The sequence below is a fragment of the Siphateles boraxobius genome, unplaced genomic scaffold, assembly GCF_051911475.1.
Source record: "Siphateles boraxobius isolate OS27281-9 unplaced genomic scaffold, OSU_SipBor_1 77, whole genome shotgun sequence".
Classification (NCBI taxonomy): Eukaryota; Metazoa; Chordata; class Actinopteri; order Cypriniformes; family Leuciscidae; genus Siphateles; species Siphateles boraxobius.
In genome coordinates this window covers 19,531,970-19,557,881 of record NW_027509205.1, presented here as the reverse complement: position 1 = coordinate 19,557,881, position 25,912 = coordinate 19,531,970, and the positions used below count along the sequence as shown (strand labels likewise).

Genomic DNA, 25,912 nt, shown 5'->3' with positions numbered 1-25,912 from the left:
CAGGTTGCCCCGCCCTCATGCCAGAAGAGAAAGGGAAGTCATTTTCACTAAAGATTACAAGAGCACATGAATAAAATAAAATGATGCGCACATAAATAATTTATAATAAATGCTGCAATATTCCATAAAAAACAAAAATGGTAAATTTTGGTTTCATGGTGGCATAAAATTTTATTTAAGCATAGCTATAACAATAAAAAAAGTTGTGTTTGGGTAAGTTATTTTGACAAATTTTTTTATTTAATTTTTTTTTTTTTTTACAGATGCATATATTTTATTTTATAATAAAATGTATACACTTGTAGTTGTAAATGGTTTGTATAGTGAAATGCTTTTACTACCGATATAAAATAAAACCGTTCTCAGCAAGTGAATAAAGCATTCCTATCAAGTATAAACTAATCACAGTATCTTTTCATTTTTTTCCCCAGTAACAGTGAACATTAATGTGTAAATGTACTGTCATACTGTGCACCAGAGTGCAGCTTTCAGTTGTGGGTTTATGGGTGGATACAAAACTCACATGTGCATTTATGTCCATGTGTTTAAAGTAGTTGAACAGCAGTCACAGAGCCCGCAGCAGTCACAGAGCCCGCAGCAGTCACAGAGCCCGCAGCAGTCACAGAGCCCGCAGCAGTCACAGAGCCCGCAGCAGTCACAGAGCCCGCAGCAGTCACAGAGCCCGCAGCAGTCACAGAGCCCGCAGCAGTCACAGAGCCCGCAGCAGTCACAGAGCCCGCAGCAGTCACAGAGCCCGCAGCAGTCACAGAGCCCGCAGCAGTCACAGAGCCCGCAGCAGTCACAGAGCCCGCAGCAGTCACAGAGCCCGCAGCAGTCACAGAGCCCGCAGCAGTCACAGAGCCCGCAGCAGTCACAGAGCCCGCAGCAGTCACAGAGCCCGCAGCAGTCACAGAGCCCGCAGCAGTCACAGAGCCCGCAGCAGTCACAGAGCCCGCAGCAGTCACAGAGCCCGCAGCAGTCACAGAGCCCGCAGCAGTCACAGAGCCCGCAGCAGTCACAGAGCCCGCAGCAGTCACAGAGCCCGCAGCAGTCACAGAGCCCGCAGCAGTCACAGAGCCCGCAGCAGTCACAGAGCCCGCAGCAGTCACAGAGCCCGCAGCAGTCACAGAGCCCGCAGCAGTCACAGAGCCCGCAGCAGTCACAGAGCCCGCAGCAGTCACAGAGCCCGCAGCAGTCACAGAGAGCGCAGCAGTCACAGAGCCCGCAGCAGTCACAGAGCCCGCAGCAGTCACAGAGCCCGCAGCAGTCACAGAGCCCGCAGCAGTCACAGAGCCCGCAGCAGTCACAGAGCCCGCAGCAGTCACAGAGCCCGCAGCAGTCACAGAGCCCGCAGCAGTCACAGAGCCCGCAGCAGTCACAGAGCCCGCAGCAGTCACAGAGCCCGCAGCAGTCACAGAGCCCGCAGCAGTCACAGAGCCCGCAGCAGTCACAGAGCCCGCAGCAGTCACCGCTTCTTCCGAGTCTGTTTTCATGTGTGCCGAGTCTGATTCAGTGAGTTCTTTTCCCGCTCCACAGCCATCTGCTACGTCCCCTGTTATGTGTCCTGTTCCTTTTCCCGCTGTTTCCCCAGTCAGAAGTCTTGTCTCGCCACCCTCAGCTTCCCCTGTCGTGATTCCCTCTCCGTCGTCCACTGTTCCTCCTGTCCCTAATCAACCCCGGACTGTTTCCTCCAAGACTCCTCATGTGTCCCGATCCAAACCTGCCCGGATTCCTCGCCCTAAGCCCTCAGCCCGTTTTCCGAAGACCCCCAGCACACCCATCCACCCTGGACCTCCCCCCATGAACTCTGTGTTTCCTCCGCCACCTCTTCCTTGTTTGTTATTTTTATTGTTGCATCCTAACCCTGTTGTTGTGTTTTCGTGTTTGCCGTTACTGTTATTTGTCATGTTTTGTTGGTTTGTGTCAATGTCTCAGTCTGTCATGTCCCGTGTTTGATGTCCCCTTGAGGAGCGTCTGGTAGCCGCTCCTTAAGGTGGGGGTTCTGTCATGATTCTGCCCTCGTGTCCTTGATTTTCTCTTGTCTTGAGGCAGGATCATGACAGAATCATGTTTTGTGTGCAAGCACATGGTCTTGTTTTGAGCCATGTGCTTGTGTTGTCTCGTTACGTTACCCCGCCCCCTTGTTATCCTCGTCTCGTCATTATTGTCTAGTCAGCTTCACCTGTCTTTGTCATTAGTGTCTCCCTATTTTATCCCCTTGTGTTTGCTGTCTTGTGTCGGTTCATTGCCAAACGTTACTTGTGAGTATCCTGTGAAAGTCTTGTCATTGAAGGTCTAGTCATTGTTAGTATCTCTCGAAGTGTTGTTTGTTTTCTAGTATTTTGTCAGTGTCGTTGTCTAGTTAGTCACCCAAGTCCTGTCTTGTTTTGCCCCCTCGTGGGCTTTGTTTTCCCCTTTTTGTCTTCAATAAATTGTGTGAAGAGCTTTCAGTCTGCTTTTGGGTTCGTCAATCCTAATCCATGTAACAAGTTCTTGCTTTTTTCAGTTACGTCTTCTCTCTAAAATTAAATCCTCCCTTTCTGAGAAAACACTAGAGATTGCAATCTATGCGCTCATACCATCGCGGTTGGACTATAGCAACTCTCTCTACTTTGGCGTACCCAAACAGTCTATTGCGCGCCTCCAATTAGTACAGAAAGCTACTGCAAAGTTCCTCAAAAGAAAAAATTTGATCATGTTTCACCTATCTTAAAATCTCTGCATTGGCTACCTGTGCATTTTAGAATAGTTTAAAATTCTTTTATTTGTTTTTAAATCCGTAAATAATCTGGCACCGAGCTATTTGTCTGAGCTACTCTGTCCACACAACCCCACACGAAGCCTGAGGTCTGGTGATCAGAGACTTCTGTCTGTCCCCAGATCTCCGATAAAGAATAGAGGGGACAGAGCCTTTGCTGTTGCTGGCCCTAGGCTGTGGAACAACCTTCCGGTTTACATCAGAGCTGCTCAATCTGTAACTGTTTTTAAATCCTCTCTTAAAACCTTTTTTTTTTCTTTAGCTTTTAATTCATTGTGAGCTTCTGTCATGAATGTGTGGTTTGTCTTTGTTCTTTATCTTGTGTATTGTTCAGCACTTTGGTCAGCCCTGTTTGCTGTTTTCAAATGTGCTATATAAATAAATACAAACTTGAAACTTGAAAGAGTTACAGGTATAAAACTTCACATTCTTGTGCCCGTTTCAAGTATTGCATATGAGAAGGGTTAGGTATTAATTAGGTTAGGTAATAATCCAGTATTAATCTAACAAATTCTAAATTGGTAGCAATGCAAATGCGTGTTTATCAATGTTCCGAAATCAGAGCTCCAATGTTCCGAAATCAGAGCTCCATTGTTCCAAAGTATTTGACAATACAGTATATACACTTATACAAAGTCTTGGCTTCACATATTTTTCTTTTCTTTTTTTTAACCAACACATATTGTTTTATCTGATGTATTATTCACTATTTCATAATTTTAATTATCTTGTTAGATCTCATGCCTGAGGTGAGGAGAGCCGTTGAGACATTGGGAAGAGTTCGAGGTAAAACTTCGTCCTCTTGTGCGCGTTTCAAGTAATGCACATGAGAAGGGCTCTGATGTGGACATTAGTAATGCATCAATTGTACAATAAGTATCCAGTGTCTTAAACTTTGTAGAAGTGAAGTAATATATTTTATTCTTTATTTGTCGACTGTCACAATTCACAAGTGACGTATAAGCATCGGTTTAGTCCTGTTTGCATCAATTTCGTGCTTTAATCTAAAACAGAAATGACTATTAGCGCACATTGGAGCACTGAAAATAGGTCTTTGATTGTTGACCAATGAAACTACGGAAAGCAAGGGGGAAGTTAATGTTATGAAACCTGCCAAGAAATGTCCAGGTTCATTTCACCCCAAAAAACAACAAAAAAACAACAACAAGACTTTATATTTTGTTTAGAAAAAAATAAATTCGTTATATCTATCTGTCCATCTGTCGCAACATTGTTTTCATGACAATTAAGCATATTAGTAATAAAAATATGATTAATTTTCTTCAAACAATATATAATCTCTTTTTATTTTTTTTATTTTTTTATTATTATTTTTTTGGTTGAAACGACTTGTATGTTTATTTGCAATTCAATCAGTTTTCCATATTGGAAAAATTTAATTTAGGGCCTTTTCACAGGGTCAATATTGATATTATCTATGAATATATATGTATGTGTATCGATTTAAGAAAAGGGAAAAGAGGTTTATAGTTCCTTCAGCTGCTGCAGAGCTGAGGCGAGGTGAACTTTGCCCTCTCGCTGAGTGTTACGTGTGATTTCATTGACCTTCAGTGGACTCAGATTCAGATCGAAGATGAGGCTGTAGTTCAGTATCAGGCGTCTGGCTTGATCTCTCTCCACATAACCTGGAAAACAGTGTCGAAAACATCATCTAAGTAAATATTACAATAGATGATGAGATACCAACTTAATGGATCGTTTTTGAGTATGAATGTCATTTTGAGTAGAAAATGAACTCCAGATGTCACAAAACAGCAAGTTACTAAACCTAACAACAAAAGCAATGTTAACCGATAAGCTAATGATTATGATGTGTAAATAGAGCTTGAAAACAGTGAAAAATCAACCATGCCCCAGTGCTTGATGGGAGTCAAGTATCAGAAAAGTTGAGTAGGTTTTACTTAATTTTATATCGTTGATATTTACTCTTTAATTTACTCTGGAAAAAACATTATGTGTTATATAGACATTCTTAGTGAGGTTTCAGTGACTTGAGCCAGAGGGAAAGGAAAGAGGGACTCAGATGGGAGAGGAGAGGAGTATGAGCAAGGCAGTGCCTATGGTCTTTCTTTGAGATCTTCTCTCCAGATAAGTGCGGGATTTATTACATGCTGGAATTCAGTCTTTTTACTAGTGGCTGTTTCAAGATCTAGTTCGACTTGCTCCGTTGCATTTTACTATATTCTCAATAGAATTCAAATGAGTCACACATTTTATCCGATAGGAACAGCTTGCGCAAATATCTAACTATTTCGTGCACCATTCATGCAAAATTTAATAACTGGGCTTCAGTCACAGTCAGATAATTGATCCGTGCCGTCTGTAGCCTAAAGCTTTTAAAATGTCAGAAAGCGCAATGTACTATACAATTAATTACTAGCCTGATTCTACAGTATGTTTTGGTGTGGTTGGTATCGGGAACGTGTGAGATGTTGCTTACCGTCCCATTTCGAGCATTGGTGTTATATAATAATTTCTGTTAATTATTATATTAATCTTAATTTCTAATTTCTGTTAATTATTATATGCTTGATAAATTGGTATGCAGGTAAAACAGCTGCATTCATCATTTTTGGTGATTAACACATGGATTAGCATGTCAATCCCTCCGACTGTCTCCTCCCTCTTCTGCTTTGCTTTTATAAAGCTCACCGTTGGTCCGCTGCTTTTGAGTTTGTCTTGGAAGCGATCATGTGGGCGACTCTCATGAAGTTAGACCTGGCGTCTGTAGGCCTGGCTCTGGTTCTGGGCTTGATCTTTCTGGTTCTGTTCGAGATCATCAGGATTAATTCCTACAGAGGTCAAACACCTCCTGGTCCCAGACCTCTGCCTTTCGTGGGATCATTAGCACATTTTTTAAAGGAGCCAATGGAGTTCGTAAGATCAGTGAGTTTTTGCAGTTTTCTTATCATTGAACTCTGACCTATTTTGAAATTAGATGTTTAACTTACAAAACATATGTTCAGAAAGATTTTCTTAGTTTAAATGCACTTGTGAATGTTCTCCAAGTAGATGCTTCAGTATGGAGAAATGTCCACTGTGTATCTTGGGAGAAAGCCGATCATAATCCTCAACACAATTCAAGTCACGAAGGAAGCCCTGGTTCAGGAAGCTTTTTCTGGAAGACCGGCTATGCCTCTTATAGAATGGATAACTAATGGATTTGGTGAGTAACATGGTATTATGCTGCTTGAAATGTGGATGTTGTGCTATTTCATTCTAAACTTTAGAGTCACTCTTAAAGGGTTAGTTCACCCGAATATGAAAATTCTGTCATTATTTACTCACCCTCGAGCAATTCCAAGCCTTTAAGAGGATCTTTTTAATGAAATCTGAGCTTTCTGTCCCTCTGTTGTAGTATACGCAACTACCACATTGACGCTTCAAAAAGCTCATAAAGACATCGTAAAACTAATCCAAATGAATTGAACGGTTTAGTCCAAATTTTCTGAAGAGACTTAATTGCTTTATATGATGAACAGATTGAATTTAGGCTTTTATTCACATATGAACATACATCAACTCACACATCAGTTCTGATAACTGGAAGCTTAAGCATGTTCGCTTGACGTGCAAGAACAAAGAGTTTTCTTCTCGTGTTACATAGCACGTTTGAGCTTCTTCAAAAACCAATGAGGTTCATTCTTGTGTTACGCAGCATGTTTGAGCTTCTGCAAGAACCAATGAGGTTCATTCTTGTGTTACGCAGCATGTTTGAGCTTCTTCAAGAACCAATGAGGTTCATTCTTGTGTTACGCAGCACGTTTGAGCTTCTGCAAGAACCAATGAGGTTCATTCTTGTGTTACGCAGCACGTTTGAGCTTCTGCAAGAACCAATGAGGTTCATTCTTGTGTTACGCAGCACGTTTGAGCTTCTGCAAGAACCAATGAGGTTTTTTTCTGGTACGTCAAGTGTGCGTTTATGTTCGCTGATCAATATTTAAAAGTGAATAAAGGCCTAAGTTTGTCATATAAAGCGTCTCTTCAGAAATTTTGGACTAATCCGCTCAATTCATATGGATTAGTTTTACGATCTCTTTATGAACTTTTTAAAGCATCAAAGTGGTAGTTGTGTATCTGTCAATGAAGGGACAGAAAGCTCTCAGATTTCATCAAAAAGATCTTTATTTGTGCTCGAAGATGAATGAAAGTCTTGCGGGTTTGGAACGACATGAGGGTCAGAATTTACATTTTTGGGTGAACAAACCCTTTAATATCAAAGTTCCCAAAGGGGTGTTTTTACAGCGATGCTGTAGAAGAACCATTTTGGGTATCCTAAAGAGCCTCAGTGAATAAGGTAATTAACCTGAGTAAGAAATAGTTTAAGGAGCGGTAACACTTTAGAATACGGTTTCTTCGTTAATGAATAACTACACAGGAACAAACGAGTAACACAATATTAACAATCTAGTAACTACTATTAACTCAAATGACTCAAGTGTTAATACATACTTCTAAAGGAATTACTAATTATTTTAAGCTTTTGAGGTTTTTAGTGAAGTTTTAAATAGTAATTCCCATAGACGTATGTAGTAACACTTTAGTCACTGCTTTAGTTACCATGATCTTCACTTTAGAATACAGATCCAAATAATTAGTAATTCCTTTAGAAGTATGTAGTAACACTTCAGTCATTACTAGTTAGTTACCATGATTCTTACAGTAGTTACTAATGAAAAGCCCAAGTGTAGAATCTTCTAATCCTTCACAAGATATTTGCACACACATATATGAGCTAGGAGACATACATAAAAACATATTTTTTTTTGTGAGCTAGGTTAAATAATAAAATCACTGTATATGGTATTTGGATGGCTGATGACTCAATATGTTCCAGTCGTCACCGTAACTCTAGTGATTCAATGACAGTCCAGAGGAACCCCGGAAAATTGGCCACAGGACAAGTAAGGTCCTGACAACTGCATTTAAAAATCCATTTCTTTAAAATTATTCAGTTAATAAATAGTTCTCTAGGAGAGAGCATAGGCTAATTATTTCCCAAATCACAAGTCTGCTATGCTATTATATATTGATAAACCTTGTGTATTCATCTACAGTAGCAGTTAAAATGTTAATGTAGTGCTAGTCATTTGTCCTGCATTAGTTATTGATTAGTTTTGCATGAATTATGAAACTTTTTCAGTAGTTCTCTAGGAAGCATTAAAAAAATAGAAGTTATTGATTAGTTAAAAGTGAACTACTACTTTAATCTGTGTTCTATTACTTACTAATTTGTTAATTAGAATTTCTTATTAGTTAATAGTAGTTACTGGATTGTTAATATTGTGTTACTCATTAGTTCCTGTGTAGTTATTCATTAACGAAGGAACCGTATTCTAAAGTGTTACCCAAGGAACATTTGAAAAATATTTGGACACTACATAGAATCTTTGCAGTAAAAAGGTTCTATAGACATTTAAGATTCTTCATGGAATCATAGATGTCAATAAAGAGCCTTTATTTTTAATGGTGTACGGTCGATCTCGAGTCACTTTGCTTCAAAAATGTGTAGATTCTGCATTTAGCAATAGATCAGATTTGAGATTAGAACATTGATTCTCTCTTTCTCAGGTATAATAATGGTCACGTTTGGTCACTCCTGGAGGCAGCAGCGAAGATTTCTACTAGTTTACTAGCTTGGTTACTAGGTATGCAAAAGGTTTAAAGTTTAGACATCTGTCTAGTTTTATTTCCCATATTTGTTATTTTTACACTCACACAACCAAAGTCATGAGTTTTCACTAGTTTTGAACAGTACATTTTGTTCAAAAGTTAGAATGCCTAAAAGGGGAAGTCAGGTAAGAGTTAGTCATAATATTAGACCCAAAGGGGAAGTCAGGTTAAAGTTTATCATCAGGTTAGGAGTCAGAAACATGATTAGTTCTCAAAGACAATGGACAATGAAAGGTAATGGTCATAAACTCTGGTTAGATATAGTCTTACCTTAATTGTGTACAGATCTATGGGGACTAAAAAGCATACTTTTAGAAATAAGCATGGTTGAGTCACACACCGGCCAGGTATACGGATCACAATCACAAACTCGGCTGTATTGGTCATTGGACAGAGGCCACACAATTGACTGTGTCTAATGACCAATACTGACGAGTTTGTGATTGAGATCCGTATACCTGGCCGGTGTGCGACTCAAAATTCTGTATGAATGAATGAGTGTAATTTACATAAAGAGTTAGATGTCTAGATAAATTATTATGGAAATGATAAATAAACAATTTACATTCTAATCTTAATTTAAGGTTGTGATAAAATGGAGTTAGATAAGTTTAATTGGAAAATTAAATTAATTTGCCACATTAAAAAGACAGAACGCGCAGGAGACCTTCACTTGCTCTATTGGAAACCACCGTTGGGCCGATTGGGCGGGCCTTACAATTTAAATTCAAGTTTTTATTTAAAATGTATTGAATATTAAAGCACTGGCCTTTTCCACTCATACTGATGCATGTTCCTTGTAGGCAAGTCAATGAACCCAACATGCATTACAGAATGCAGTTTCCAACATTATCTGTTCAATCGTGGTTGGAGATTGCTTCGATTATGGTGACAAATGCTTCTCATACTTTCCTTAAAATCCTGAGTGATAACTTAATGCTTGCAGGGTCAGCTGCAGGACAGGTATGATCACATTCTTCATTTTTGACTGAATAAAAAAAAAAGAATTACACTGCTGAAAAATAATCATCACCGGCTTTACGTGTGCATTATTCTCATCCATGTACTCAATCTCCCTCAGAAACTATTTTATTTTTATTTTATTAATTTATTGATTATTGGCTATGGCCACCCTTTGAGTAAATGAGAAATGGCAGAATTTAAACAGTAGTGCATCCATATTGTCAAAATCCCCAGTCACTTCAGAACGACATTTCCCAGCATACGTTCTGGTCCCGACCTGCACTCAGTCAGCTATCATCACGCCTGCCTCTGATAATCACTCATCACCCATGCACCATATAAGCAGTCAGTCTTTAGATAACCTTTGGTGTCATCGTCCAACACTAAACACTTACCTGACTACCCACTTGTCTTGAACTGTTCAGTGATCTGTGAAAGGAAACTTACCTGTGTGATCCTGTTTCAAACTGTTCAGTTTTCTTCAGTCTTCATCCATCTTCTGGTAACATCTCGTCTTCAAGTCTTCTAATTCTTCATCACTGCCTGGAACAGATAATAATGGTCTCTTTCCTGCCAGTATCACCATATTAATCTGTAATCCAGTTTCTCACCTGCTCAAGTCCCTTATGTCAATCAATATAAACTGTTTGGAAGTTACCTGTGTTTGCCATCTTCTGTTCCGTGGCAGCAGACCAGACCTTAACCAACATCAACCATGGACATCGTATCTTTTGACAAAGAGAATCATCTCCTCTCCATTTCACAAGATGGTCATTCAATTGAAGATTATGTTGAGACATTTCTTAATCTTTCCAACCTGGTTCCATGGAATGATGGAACCTTGCAGACAATCTTCTGGGGCGGATTAGAGGAGCTCCTTTATGCTGACGTCAGCTACCACCTATTCACTGGAGCGCAATTTATTATTAACGTCTTCCATGTGGGTGAAACCAACGCCAGCTTCCATCCTCAGTATGCAATGGCAGTTTTCAATACCATCATGGAAAGTGCTCTGGTTTTTCTTCGGGAAAGGAAAGCGGTCTCAAACAGTGCGGACCTGATGGAAAAGCTATAAGTCCCAGTTATCATGGCCATCAAGACAGCTCTTAAGAAGATTTTCAATCTTCTGTCCTCATGTCCAGATACTGTTCCAGTGAGTCATCTTCCCCAGTCCCTGAATCCCCCACTCTCCTGTCCATGGCCAAGAAGGCCGTCCCTAAACCCACCAATCTCCTGTCCAAGGAGGCCGTCCTGGAGCCACCTGCACCGCCATGGCCCCCCTGAGCTACCTGCAACACTATGGCCCCCTGAGCTACCTGCACCGCCATGGCCCCCTGAGCTACCTCTACCACCATGGCCACCATGGCCCCCTGAGCTACCTGCACCACCATGGCCACCTGAGCTACCTGCACCGCCATGGCCCTCTGAGCTACCTGCACCGCCATGGCCCCCTGAGCTACCTGTCTACCCGTCTACCCCTGAGCTACCCCTGAGCACCCATCATCTTTTTGTGATCTTAGTTTTTCAACTTGGTGCCCTTTATCAAGAATTTCCCTGGGCCACACCAGAAGGTCAAGCAGAACGCCAATGAGTTATTGGATTGCATCCGGAAACAAGTTAAAGAACAAAAAGAAAATCTGGATCCAGACAGCCCCCGAGACTTCATTGATGCCTACCTACTAGAGATCGAGAAAGTGAGATCAGTTACAGAAAAAAGGGTTCCCACATGCAAATATGTAAAACAAGACATTTTAGCTGTAGCAAACTGATAAATTTGTTTCACCTGGAGCAGCAAAAGTCCAATGAAGACTCCACGTTTCATGAGGAGAATCTATTTATTTCAGCAGCTGATTTGTTCCAGGCTGGAACAAACACCACATCAACCACCATCAGATGGGGGCTCATCTTCTTGATTCAAACCCCAGATGTACAAGGTACTAGAGCTAAACATTAATTAAACAATATTCATTAATTGAATAAAGAGAAATAATATATATAGACACTTTTTCCCCACACAATTGCAAGTATATATCACGCAATTCTGACTTTATTTCTGGCAATTTTTTATTTTTCTTTTATTTAATTTTTCTCTGAAAGTGTAAGTGTCAGGTTGTGTGCAGGTAGCTGAAGACGAGGACAAGAGGACTTCCAAAAATAGCTGATTTATTTACAAAATAAACTTCTATAAACATAAAGGAACGAAATGACAAACTCCAGGAATTTCAGGGAAAACACAACCATACAAGGACGACGACCAACAAACACTGAGGGAAAACACAGGTCTTAAATGGACAGGGACTAATGGGATAATTAACAGAACACAGGTGAAGAAACTGAACACAAACGAGGAGCGGGAAAACTAACAGGACTGAACCAAAATCACAAAGACGGGGGGAAACAAGATCTCAAAACTGAACTAAACTCATAGAAACATGATAGTACCTCCCCCCTCCCCGAAGACGCGTCCTCGCGCCATATAACATCCAAAGGGGTGGGAGGGTGGGCGCCCTGGAGGCTGACGAGGGCGCGGTTGCACAGGCGCGGGAACCCTCCAGGGCGGAGCTGTAAGCTTGGGGAACCGGGGTGGAACAGGCTGTGGACGTGGCCAGGGCGGAGCAGGCTGTGGGCGTGGCCAGGGCGGAGCAGGCTGTGGGCGTGGCCAGGGCGGAGCAGGCTGTGGGCGTGGCCACGGCGGAGCAGGCTGTGGGCGTGACCAGGGCGGAGCTGTGGGACCCTCGGGCGTCCAGGGCGGAGCTGTGGGACCCTCGGGCGTCCAGGGCGGAGCTGTGGGACCCTCGGGTGTCCAGGACGGAGCTGTGGGACCCTCAGGCGTCCAGGGCGGAGCTGTGGGACTCTCGGGCGTCCAGGGTGGAGCTGTGGAACCCTCGGTGGCCATGGTGATGAGGACCCTTCGGGCGGCCATGGCGGTGAGGACCCTTCGGGTGGCCATTGCGGTGAGGACCCTTCGGGTGGCCATGGCGGTGAGGACACTTCGGGTGGGCACCCCCCCAAAATGTTAATGGGGAAATTGACAGGAAAGGGGGGATCCGGCAGCAAAGGGGGTCTTGGGCTGTGCAGGACCAGCGGTGAAGAGGGCTTTGAGCTAAGCAGGACCAGGTGCAAAGGAAACTCTGGGCTGGACAGGACTGGCGCAGGATCAGTGGGCTCTGGTGCATCTGGTGCAGGATCAGTGGGTTCTGGTGCAGGATTAGTGGGCTCTGGCGCAGGATCAACGGGCTCTGGCACAGGAACAACGGGCTCTGGCGCGGGATCAACGGGCTCTGGTGCGGGCTCAACGGGCTCTGGCACGGGATCAACGGGCTCTGGCGCGGGATCAACGGGCTCTGGCGCAGGATCAACGGGCTCTGGCGCAGGATCAACGGGCTCTGGCGCAGGATCAACGGGCTCTGGCGCAGGATCAACGGGCTCTGGTACGGGCTCTGGCGCAGGATCAGCGGCTACTAGAACAGTAGCAGCCACAAAGACGGACACAAACACAGAAACAAACATTGGCTCGGGAACAGACACCGGCTCAGGAACGGGAACAGACACCGGCTCAGGAACGGGAACAGACACCGGCCCAGGAACGGGAACAGACATCGGCCCAGGAATGGGAACAGACACCGGCTCAGTAGCCACTAGAACAGTAGTGGCCAAAAGGACAGACACAAAAACAGAAACAAACATTGGCTCAGGAACATCAGACACTGGCTCCGGCTCAGGAACATCAGACACTGGCTCCTGCTCAGTAACAGCAGACACTGGCTCTGGCTCAGGAACAGCAGACACTGGCTCCGGCTCAGGAACAGCAGACACTGGCTCTGGCTCAGGAACAGCAGACACTGGCTATGGCTAAGGAACAGCAGACACTGGGTCCCGCTCCGGAACAGCAGACACTGGCTCTTGCTCGAAGACTGGCTCTGGCTCTGGCTCTTGCTCGAAGACTGGCTCTGGCTCTTGCTCGAAGACTGGGTCTGGCTCTTGCTCGAAGACTGGCTCTGGCTCTTGCTCGAAGATTGGCTCTGGCTCTTACTCGAAGACTGGCGCTGGCTCTTGCTCGAAGACTGGCTCTGGCTCTTGCTTGAAGACTGGCTCTGGCGCTTGCGGACAGGCGATGGGCTCTGGCCTGGCGGGCTTGGAACTGATTGGAGTGGGAGATCTTCTACGAGGTAGTTGGATCCACACGCCCACAGCGTGTGATCCACAAACTCCAGAAATGACAGATTGAGATCTTTAACCAGAATCAGCTGGGCAAGCGGGTCCTTTAATCCACCCCAGAAACTTTGCGTCAATTCTTCTTCTTCCAACGTCATGTCATCACACAGCTCCAGGTAAAGCCCTGCATACTCCTCAAGAGAGCGCTCATTTTGAAAAAGGATAGGTGTGTTAATGTGGTTAACATTTTTCTTCTTTCCTCATCCTCTCTTGTTCATCTTTGTTTTTTTGTTTTTTTTTTGTAATGGTTGGTCATTCTGTCAGGTTGTGTGCAGGTATCTGAAGACGAGGACAAGAGGACTTCCAAAAATAGCTGATTTATTTACAAAATAAACTTCTATAAACATACAGGAACGAAATGACAAACTCCAGGAACTTCAGGGAAAACACAACCATACAAGGACGACGACCAACAAACACTGAGGGAAAACACAGGTCTTAAATGGACAGGGACTAATGGGATAATTAACAGAACATAGGTTAAGAAACTGAACACAAACGAGGAGCGGGAAAACTAACAGGACATTAAGAAACTTGCCCTTGCAAGAAACATTTCCAAATTGTGAGATTATATAATCGAAATTACCATTTTATATTTTGGAAACAAGCATTTTTGTGTGAAAACAAGATTCCATTGTGGTCACATTAGCAAAATGTCGCATTCCATAAACGTTCCATTTTTAATAAGACTATAAAGTGCTGCTCACACAGAAGTCTCTTTCGAAACAAGCAGCTTTCTTGAACATCAGCAAAATCTGCATGGGGATTGAACATTTTTGCCATTTCCTTCTGCGTCAGACCTACTCTGTAGCCTCTTCGCTGGCTACACATCGGTTTTCATTTATACTTCTGGCTTGTTGACCGCACTGACGACAATTACACTTGCAGACAGATCACAGCGCTTCTTCTGTGGTGATTGGTCCACTTATTGCAGACCAATTACAGCGTATGCAGTCCGTGTAGAATTGACGCGTTGTTACATTTTTGTAGAGGTGCACATCAGGCTACGTCATAGGCTACACGTGCTACACACTAGTGTTGCCACTCGTCCCTGTTTTTCCGGGATTGTCCTTTTTAACAACCTGCCCCGGGAAATTTATACACTCTCCCGGGACACTGAATGTCCAGGTTTTCGAAAGTCTACGTGAATATCTATGATCAAACAGCGCGCGCACGGCAAAGAGGTAGAGAGCGAGAGACCTTGCGTGTGTGCCTCATGAAGCGCATGTAAGAGAGCATTGCCTAAAGCCAGTCCCCCAACACCAACCCCACGGTCGACCGAGCAACTGTGTGTGCGGGTCATCGATATGTCCCGTTTTTTTATAGAAGTATACACAGAAGTATACATTTATACTTCTTTATACACAGAAGTATAAATCCGCCTTACATGATATTCCCGATCGCAACGATTCTTATCAGAATCACAGTTATAAACCGAGTACCGAGCAACGCACCGCGCCTTTTCTGCAGTTAAATCAGAACCATTTAGTGTACTAACTTACCAACGAAAACATCTTGGAGCGCTGCTTGCTGGGAGGTTGTTTAGTAATCCCAGAAGATGCTCTTTGGTTGGGTATATTTTTCTATTAATTTAATAACCTACAGTTAATAGATCAACCTTTGATGCTCTATATTAGCCTTTTCACCATTTTCCACACTGCAGCCTTTGCATTTGCTAAGCATCAAAACCTAAAGCTTCAACTCTAACTAACCTATATGAAATGCAATTTCCTTTTTATTTCACACAGAGCGATGTCATGAGGAGATTGTTCGGGTGTTGGGTTACGAATCCTTGCCCAGCATGGATGACCGTGATGAACTATCATACACCTACGCCACTGTTCACGAGATTCAGCGCTGTGCCAACATTGTACCATTGGGGGTGACTCATGAAACGATTCGTCCCTCAAAACTTTGAGGATACGACATTCCTCAGGTAATGAATGGAGCCTATGAATGAAGTTATAGTAATTACTCACTGAAAATAAAGACATCCTCCCTGGCTTTTCCTTGGCAATATGTTTAAATCTAACCATCTGAATTATTTGTTGAAAGGGCTTTAAGTATTTTCACAGCCTTTTCATACAGTTAACCCCGCAATAAAGATGCTATCCGAGCCATAAATAACCAATTATGACTAGCTTTGCCAAAGAGATTATATTTGTATATTCTTTATTTCTTCACAAATCACATCTGATATATGCATCTGTATATACATTTTTGTTTCTGGATTGAATATTGAAAATGTATCAGAAGTTAAAAGAGCTGTATATAACTCTTTCACTCTACTAAAGCATAAAAAATACCATAACATGTTTGCATATATTGAAGAAACATGCTAAGTTCACATACTCGTTTATTTGAAAAACACTTCTACAGTCAGTTATTTTACTTTGAAATGTGCATTTCCAGGCTGAAATGTTTGTTTTCGTTTTTGATCTGTGATACTGCACGTTGCCAATTTGCAGATTTTTATTGTCCTTTGCGCTTGTTCTGTTGAGTGTGCTCAAACTGGCAACCGGAGTAAGCGCCGTCCAGTTTGAGGAGCAGGTGGCGGGAGAAGGACGATCTCCAATGTTTTGAATTTGACTGCAGTACCTATTTTGACCACTAGTTGTCATTCTTACATACTTCATCTTTAATAATAGGCCTAATACACAATGGACCACACTGTTTGTTTACAAATTACATTGCAGTAAGCAAGTAGTTGCATTGTCATGAAACCTGTCAAAAATTGTCCAAGTAACATTAAATCCAGAAGAAAAAAAAATTATATATATATTGTTTAAAGAAAATATATTTTTAAGGACCATTAAGATTTGTTTTTCATGCATTTGCATTATGAGATTATTTTAGTGACAATTAACCATATTGGTATTAAAAATATATATTTAAAATATGCAAAATAGAATTTCTTTTTTTTCTTTATATTTAAGTTTTTAGTGTGTAAAAACCTAATTTAAATGATCCTTTAGTTGGATTGTGATTGTTGCCCAATCATAAATAACAAATTCTTGCAGCAATAAATATTCTTTTTTTAACTAGTAATTTAAACTTTAAGTATAAAGAGACTATATATTATATTATATTAATATTATATAAAGTTTGTGTGCTTTAAGTGTGCTTTAAAATGTGCTTTACTTGTCTGTCGTGGAAATTCTCTAGAAGAATACAACCTACTAATCTGACTTCACCAAGGACAATTCAAAAAACTTCCAGATGTTAATAATATAATATACCACAGTATCTCACGGTAATTCCCTTCCCGAATACTTGTAATACAATCCAATACTTAGTTGAGTAAAAATCAATGTCACTCAAGTCTTCACTCTGATTTTTTCTGGTGATTGGTTTGTAATGATCATAAGCTAATCATATGACTGTTAGTTCTACAGTGTTAAGCACATTTCGGTAAGTCTAGATTCTATGATCATGTGATGTGTACATGGTCTTTGACCTGAGCTTCCTTAGTCTGCACTTTTCTGCGCATTTCATGTTAAAATACCCTTTTGACCAATTCTGAGGCCATTACATAAAACATTTCCATCACATGTCCAATCAATTAAATGAAACTTATATACATATGTAATATCATGTAAGGGCAATAAACCAGTGTAAATTATGACTGATTACATTATGAAACATGGTACAATATAGGAGGTTAAAAATGCCCCTGGGTTTTGTGAAAAGCGTTATTTAACTATTTAACTCTGCTGAACTTTCCTCATACAGGGAACAATGATCCTAACAAACTTGGCAGCAATTTTCAGCAATAAGGAGCACTGGAAGCATTCCGACTCTTTTAACCCGGAGAATTTCCTGGATGAGAATGGACACTTCAGCAAGCCGGAGTGTTTTATCCCGTTCTCACTGGGTGAGTCAGGCATTTCTGATATTAATAAAGACAAAGGTTACTGGACTAATATTACACGCCAATAAATATGTATGCCTAAATATAAGGTTTATGTATTTTTGCATATAAAATGTAAATCCATTTTGGATTACACAGTTTTAGAATAAACTAAATAATATGTGATGCATATTTGTCAGTCATATAGTACATAAATGAAACTGGTAAGATTTCTGTAATAGTACTTACTAATAAACTGAATATTTTAAATGCACAATAACCAGGTTTATATATTTATCATCAATTAATCCAATTTGTCTGAGTCTCACTCAAGTCTGATGCATGTTCATACTTTATAACTAAATAAATGTAATTATTTTCTCAATGATTTATGCTGTTTTAAAGTGATTAAAATGGAAATCAATTGCATGCAATTAGTTAATAATAAACGATGCCATGATTTTCTGAGTGTGGAAATCTTTAATTTATGTATGACTGACAAATATGCATTATTAATTTTACTAGTTTGTTTAGTTAAAGCTCTGTAATCTACATGGATGTAAGTTTTATTTGCAACTCAAATACGTAAATCTTAAATTTAGGCCTAAATATTTGTGTGCTGGTTTATCAGGTCCGAGGGTCTGTCTCGGTGAGACGCTGGCGAGGACGGAGCTCTTCCTGTACATCACGTCTCTCCTACAGCGGATTCATTTCTCCTGGCCACCAGATCCACAGCCTCTGGACATGGATGGGATCATTGGTATCGTCCGCTTACCTCAGGCCTTCAACATCATCTGCTGCAGCAGAGATACTAAAGAATGACCGTCAGTAAATCGAAATGTATCAGTATGACATCGCCATCATACATTAAATATTCCATAAAAAACAAGAATGGTCAATTTTAGTTTCATGGTGGCAAAAAGTTTTAAAAATGTATTTAAGCACAGCTATAAAAAAAGAAAATCTTTTTTTTTACATAAATAAAATGTTTTTATTGTTTTACTATGGATGCATTTTATTGTATAATAAAATGTATACACATGTAGTTTTATATGATTTGTATAGTGAAATGCTTTTACTACAAATAATGACACCTCAATGAGTGAATGAAGCATTCCATTCAAGTCTAAAGTAAGTACAGTATTTATTTCCCCCCCCCCCCCCCCAGTAACAGTGAACATTAATGTGTAAATGTACTGTCAAACTGTGCACCAGAGTGCAGCTTCCAGTTGTGGGTTTATGGGTGGAGACAAAACTCACATGTGCATTTATGTCCATGTGTCTAAAGTGGTCAAACTGGTTGAGTTACTAGATCATGTGACATGAGTCTCCAAACAACATGGTCATTCTCCATAGTCTGAACAGATGTTAAATCATGTTATATCTGCAATCTTACATCAGAGTTTGATTTGTCTTATATAATCATCAGGCCCTGCTATACCTAATTAACAAACTGAGTTTAGTCTAAGGTGCACAAACTTAATAATGGATGTGCAGTGTTTAATTCTAAATTAGTAGCAATGCAAATGTGTCCTGGTCAATAATCAATGTTCCAAATCAGAGCTCCAATGTTGGACTGATTCACACGTGCTTCACGACACAATCACGCAGATTGTTCCTACAGTGTCAAACCACGTCGTAGAGTCTCGTTCCCTCCTCAGGGATCCAAAGTTACAGTCGTAACTGAGGCGTTAACGTCACGAAAACAAGAAATTATATTTTGCTTAATTTTTTTATTCATATCTCTGTTCATCTGTCGCAACATCTGTTTTCATGACAATTAAGCATATTAACACAAAATGTAATTTCTTTTTTCTTTAGATTTTTGGGTGAAACATGACGTTTGTTTATGTGGTTTACTGCAGCTTTCATTTAAAAGCCCTTTTTACTGGGTCAATATTAATGTTTTCCAGAGTAGTTATTAAGGATGAATGTAATGCTGTAGTATGTGCATAGATTTAAGAAAAGGGTAAAGAGGTTTATAGTTCCTTCAGCTGCTGCAGAGCTGAGGCGAGGTGAACTTTGCCCTCTCGCTGAGTGTTACGTGTGATTTCATTGACCTTCAGTGGACTCAGATTCAGATCGAAGATGAGGCTGTAGTTCAGTATCAGACGTTTGGCTTGATCTCTCTCCACATAACCTGAAAAACAGTGTTGAAAACATCATCTCTGCTTAGAAAATACTATTGACTATTAGTCCATCAGTTTTGAATAGCTTTAAAGAGGCAATATCATATACTTTCACAAAGGCTTGGCTTTGTTTTTGGGCTCTACTAAAACAGGTTTTAATTCTTTAATGTTCAAAAACACATTATTTTTCTCATATTCTCCATTGTTGCAGCTCCTCTCTTCCCAGTCTGTCAGTAACGCTCTGTTTAGTTCCTGTCTCTATGAAGCCCCTCCTTCTGAAAATCACACTGTGCTCTGATTGGTTGGCTGGATCTGTGTGTTGTGATTGGTCAATCGCGTTGAGCATGTTTTAGGAAATGTCCTGCCCCTTACTATAACCAGCAGTTTCAACACACTACTAACTAACTCAACCAGGCCCCGCCCCTTTATTCTGCGTATGAATTATATAAATGAAGAAGATTGTGACGTGTTCGTTCCCGGAAGAAAACTCAAGACTACAATGTAGGCGTTTCAGATAAGTTCAGAAAAAGTGACACTGATATAGAGAATAACTCCCTTTTGAGGCACTTTGTAACTTTGCAGAGCTTTTTCATGCTCAAACCGCAACATTACACACTAAAGGAAGATGAACATGTAAAAAAACATAATAGGTCCTCTTCAAAATGAGCATCTTGGGACCAGATAGACTATTTTTATGATAGGCTTTATACCTGTGTTTTTGGTGTCACTCATTTTTAAGGCCATTTCCATCTTCTGGAACCTCTGAAGCCACGTTTCTCTTTGGTCTTCAGTCACACTGCTCACTGATTCCAGGTCAGTACTGGCCACTGACGCATCCCAGATCTCGACCTAAAGGGGACCATGTTCAAATGATCTTTTTTATTTCAGAAAACCGCCAAAAAGATAATTATCTGGGTACTTTTATCAGGCTCATTTACAGACCTCAACACTTTGCTCTTTCTCATCTTGCACAGCTCTCTGTATGAACTGCAGCAATTCTTTATATTGCACCTGCGGAGTGTGATGGTGAGTACAATACGCTGAACATCATAAAACATTTTCATCTTCACTTTCACATGAAAAAAGACAAACTTCAGTGCAAATAATTCTGTAGAATACCATATGTCCTTAAAAACACTAACTATAGCTTAATTGTATAAATTATCTAAATTATCTAATATTTTAAAAAGTCCAATTCATTTATAATTAAGTTTGAAAGTGTATGAAAATGTATGAAAGCAAGCACTAGTCCGTTTGACGCTGATAGCAACATTTTTCAATTTTAGAAAAGAGTAAAAGTAGCAAAATAACATTTGTTGTCAAATATATTTGTTGTCTTTGTTAGAAGTTTAAATAAACCACTTATAAAATGCCCCCCCCCCCCCCCCCAATAAGTTTTAAAAAAATATTATTTATTAATGATTATTAATTTATTTATTGTGACATTTTAATGACAATTACTGTAAGCATATTAGTATTAAAATTGTTGTTATTTTTCCCCATGCAAAATATAACTTCCTTTTTTGTTTTTTGGGGTGAAACATGACTTGTATGTGTTTATACGAGATTCACTCAGTTTACCATATTGGAAAACTTTAAAATCCCTATTTAGGTCAAAATGGAAAACTGGGTAATTATCATAAAACACATACAGTATATGTCGTGTTTCTACCCAAAATCTAAAGAAAAAAATAGAAACTTTTTTTGGAAAAAGAAAATTAAACCCATACTTTAATACCAGTATGTTTTATTGGCATCAAATTAATGTCAGGGATGAATTAATAAATAAATAATAAACAAACAAACAAACAAACAAACAAACAAACAGGTTATTCATGAAAATAAGCAATGCTGTATATGAAATCAGAATGAAAATCAATGAATAAAACTTGTTTACATTTATGATTGAATTGATGGGTTTCATTTTGTTAAATGCAAATGCCCCTGAAACTGTACAATGACTAGTTGAATAATAATATTTGCTGAAACTGATAATAACTGATGTACCTGCTCTGGGTCGCTGGTGTTCCTGAAGGATTTGAACACACAGGCCAGTGTGCTGAGCTTCAGAGGGATCTTCAGTCTGAGGAAGAGGTATGTAAGGACTGACTGATGGAGGATTCCTGATCGGGACGGGTCGAGTGATGTCACTTCCTCCTCAATGCTCTGGAATGTTTGTGGTTCCCAGTCCTGCAGTTCCTCAGAGACAGAGGAGAGGAGGCAGTGCTCCGGACCTGATTTAACTGGCTCCTCTGTCTGGACATGACGAAAAGGTCAACCATTTTGGGTTTTTAATTTAGAATACACTACTATTTACTATTCATACTACTATGGGGGGGAGGACAATACCTTAATTCAGTAAGGATGCATTAAATTGATCAAAAGGGACAGTAAAGACTTTTATTATGTAGCAAAAGATTTCTATTTCAAATAAATGCTGTTCTTTTAAACTTTCTATGCATCAAAGAATCCTGAAGTATCACGGTTTCCAAATACGTATATTAAAATGAATTTGAAGGGTCATGTGACACTGAAGACTGGACTAATGATGCTGAAAATACAGCTTTGATCACATGAATAAATTACATTTTACAATATATTCCCATAGAAAACAGCTTTTTTAAAATTGTAATCATTTTTCACAATATTACTATTTTTACTGTATTTTTGATCAAATAAATGCAGCCTAAAAAGCATAAAAGATCCTTCTTTTAAAAACATAATAAGAAATGTGCCATTAAAGATAGCATGCACATGATATCTCACCTCTGCCCCTGTAATATGAGGAGTTTGCATGAGTTGTTTTGAATAAGCCAGGTTGGTTGTGGACTTCAGATGTATGTAGGAGCGTGAGCGATCTCCGCATGGTGCCGTCACACACCGTCTGTCTGGAACCTGGATCATTACCATACCATTAGTATCCAGCCATCTTCAGCAGGAGCTTCAGAAATCTTTTATTCTAGAGGACTTTTCTTCTAGTGAACAATAGGAAGTGGATGGCAGGACCCTGGACAGCGCTATTATATTCATTGGTAAGAATTTTCTGTACCATGGACAGTGCAATCATACATCAGCCTAAACTGATCTCAAGTCATCTAAAAAACTGGCCAGTTGCAACCACACAGAAATGCAAGTCGCTGTTAAAAAGTTTTTTTTTGTTTATGAGTAGATTTTATATTTATCTTTCATTGTATTTATGCTTTAGCTGATTTTTCTCAGTACCTGTCTGAGGGCATCTAATAGGCTCTCTGTCTGCTCAAACGGTCCCAGAGGCTGCAGGTCATGAGACGGTGAATTTCTGCTTAAATCTCCATCCATGACTCTGATCGGTGGACTGTGTCTGTCCTCAGAGCTGTTTGTTACCTCAAGATGATCTGTAGGACTATATAACAGTTTGAGCTTTTATCTTGCATCTATTAATTGGCAGAGATTATTACTTAATAATAATAATAATAATAATAATAATAATAATAATAATAAGGTTTGTGATATTTTGCAATTTCTCTAACCATTTCTTTAAAATAATTGAATGTAATTTATAATATAAATAATATAATAGTTAATTTAAAAATAATAATGAATTAAACATATTTAAAAATAATAATGAATTAAACATATTAATTAAACCATGTAATTTATTATTATCATTATTATTATTAATTCATAAATATAATTATACATGTAATTATTTATGGTTTCTGATATTTTGCAATTTCTCTAAAAATTTAATAATTAAATTGTGTTTATTATCATTATTATTATCATCAATACTAATAGTAATAATTATTATATAATAATGTAATAAATTAATATTAATAATACATTTTATATATATATATATATATATATAAAATGTATTTTTATACAATTTATAAAATACAATGTATTTTTATATTTTATTTCTATACAATAATAATAGATTATACATTACTATAATAATATTTTACAATAATAATATACGTCATGTAAAAATTAATTTATGTAACATGTATACGTGTATATCATTTTCTACTTTTTAGTTATGAGGGGAAATTCTTTAAAGAATAAAGAGCAAATTTACCTTTTGCTCCCTTCAATAAAATGCTTAATTTGTTTCCCACCAACAATCTTCACCACCAGCTGTGGCATGCTGGTCTTCCCTGTGGTTTTCCATCCATCCATGATGTGGGAAGCTCCTACAGAGAAGATAATGAGACATAACACACTTAAAAATGTCTAAATATCACTGCATTACATGACAAGATATCAAACCTCAGAACTGCCGTCACTTTCCTGAGGCAGTGTGTCAGTGGCTTTAATGATTATGAATCTATCAAATACTCCAATGTTGTAAGTCTTGTTTGTGTTTGAATGCTTAAAGGAAAACATTTACTTACCCACAATCCCTGAATCTCTGCTTTTGGAGTCTTTTAGGTCTATAAAACAGACCAGCGCCTTCGTCTTGAGCTGTATGTGTCTAAGGTACAAGCACAGGTGTGGTAGGATCAGCAACATCCACGAATAAGAGCACAGCCTGTTCTCTCCAGGGTTCTCTGCTCAGTGTCATGGCTACCCGATCGCCACTGACGCTTCCAGTACACACACAGATAAGAGTGATTTATTACAGCCAGCCTCAGAAGGAGAGGCATTCTGCCTGACTACACAATGATAACGTAACTGGGGTGTAAAAGCATAAAAATGTTATTTTTTTTTTTTTTGGCTATCTAAATGACAATGGTAAATTCCTTAATTCTACTTTATTTATTTTAATATTTTACTTTTTATTTATTTGTTTGTTTGTTTATTAACTGTTCACTGCACAAATGGTGCAGGACTAAATCAATAAACACATTTTAAATGTTTTTGTTTCATTTCATTTGTCCTGCACCATTTGTGCTGTACACAATACATAAATAAAAAATATTTTTTATTTTCCATTAGCTGTACATTTAATTTAATTTTTGTTTTGTTTTTTTGTTTTTTGTTTGTCGTGCATCATTTGTGCTGTGGAGGATAATATAATAAATAATAATAAAGTAACAATAAATATATTTTTTATAATATTCATTTTTCCCATAAGCTGTAAATTTCAATATAATAAATGTTTACTACTAGTTTATAATACAAGTTTATTACTATTAAATAGTCTGCCAATATGCAAAAACTCTGACTTAGTGAACAATTTGAAATGAGAAATTGAAAATGTTAAATAAATGTCACACACACACACACACACACACAAATTTCACATATCTATAGGCATTTATGATTCAGTTGTTTGGATGCCAAGGCCAGTGATGTGAACTACAACCTCTAGGAGGCGAACGATCACTGGAAGTAAACGTCTCATTCCCCGAGTGAACACTGAGTCTGACAGTACCATTCAGGGCAAGATGATATTAGTTATTAACAGTACATAGCTCATACGGTTTTTATTGTTTTTTTCAGTTCCATAATACATGAAGTCTTCCAGCCACAATTCCCATCACGCTGATCCTATCAGATCCATACTATCAGGATACAATTTTTTATCTGTCAGGATAAATTACTACACTGTAAAAAATGATCGTGATTTTAACAGTAAAAGACTGTAAAAATGCTACAGTGCAAAACTGTTAATTGGTTAACAGAAAGTTTCCTTACTATATACGGTAAATAACTGTGATAGATCTAACGGTACATTTAATGTAATTTTACTGTAAAATACCATTAAATTTACAGTTTTTGAAAGGAAAAAGAACAACTCATTGTATAATTTACAGTGAAAAACGTCTCGGTTACGTATGTAACCCTAGTTCCCTGATAGGGAACGAAACGGTGCGTCAAACGCTGTGGGAACGCCCCTGCGTTGTGCGTCATGAAGCACGTATGGAATCAGCCCAATGGAGAGATGGAACGTCATAGGCGGGTGACGTCATCGACCAGGAAACTATAAAGCACCCCATAAACACAAGCGCCCTGCAGCTTCTGATAGGCCTGAATGCCGGGAGTATGGTGGAATGACGCAGCGTCTCGTTCCCTATCAGGGAACTAGGGTTACATACGTAACCGAGACGTTCCCTTTCAAGGGAACTCGAGCTGCGTCAAACGCTGAGGGAACGCTAATACCCACGTCGCCATAGGACCAAGTGACCGCCATGTGAGAACTAGCGCACAGAGGACAAGAGCACCTGTGCCCCAGGGGTAGAACTTAAGTCTAGGTCGTAGAACCTAATGAAAGTATGCGGTGAAGACCATCCAGCCGCATCACAAACGTCACTGAGGGAAACTCCTGACAGTAAGGCTTTAGAAGCCGCCATACTCCTGGTAGAGTGGGCTCGTACA

General features: G+C 39.5%; 1 protein-coding gene and 1 pseudogene across 2 annotated transcripts in view; one reads left to right on the top strand and one right to left on the bottom strand.

The window, feature by feature from the left end:
* Positions 1-18,348, top strand: part of LOC143725687 (cytochrome P450 2B15-like) — a 53,765-nt pseudogene extending 35,417 nt beyond the window's left edge. Inside the window, exons 2-10 of the transcript XR_013198305.1 lie at positions 5,466-5,665; positions 5,792-5,945; positions 8,351-8,406; positions 9,277-9,415; positions 10,936-11,109; positions 11,208-11,349; positions 15,379-15,566; positions 17,363-17,504; positions 18,112-18,348. The product of XR_013198305.1 is annotated as a cytochrome P450 2B15-like (transcript). The remainder of the gene's footprint in view (positions 1-5,465; positions 5,666-5,791; positions 5,946-8,350; positions 8,407-9,276; positions 9,416-10,935; positions 11,110-11,207; positions 11,350-15,378; positions 15,567-17,362; positions 17,505-18,111) is intronic.
* Positions 18,349-18,461: 113 nt separating this feature from the next.
* c23h1orf87 (chromosome 23 C1orf87 homolog) lies at positions 18,462-24,153 on the bottom strand. Its single transcript, XM_077218614.1, has 8 exons — positions 23,986-24,153; positions 23,670-23,784; positions 22,832-22,991; positions 22,376-22,504; positions 21,617-21,865; positions 20,552-20,620; positions 20,320-20,458; positions 18,462-19,620 (listed from the first exon to the last, which is right to left on the bottom strand). The coding sequence occupies exons 1-8, from the start codon at positions 24,101-24,103 to the stop codon at positions 19,460-19,462; spliced, it is 1,140 nt and encodes a 379-aa protein (XP_077074729.1). The 5' UTR covers positions 24,104-24,153; the 3' UTR covers positions 18,462-19,459.
* Positions 24,154-25,912: the final 1,759 nt, after the last annotated feature.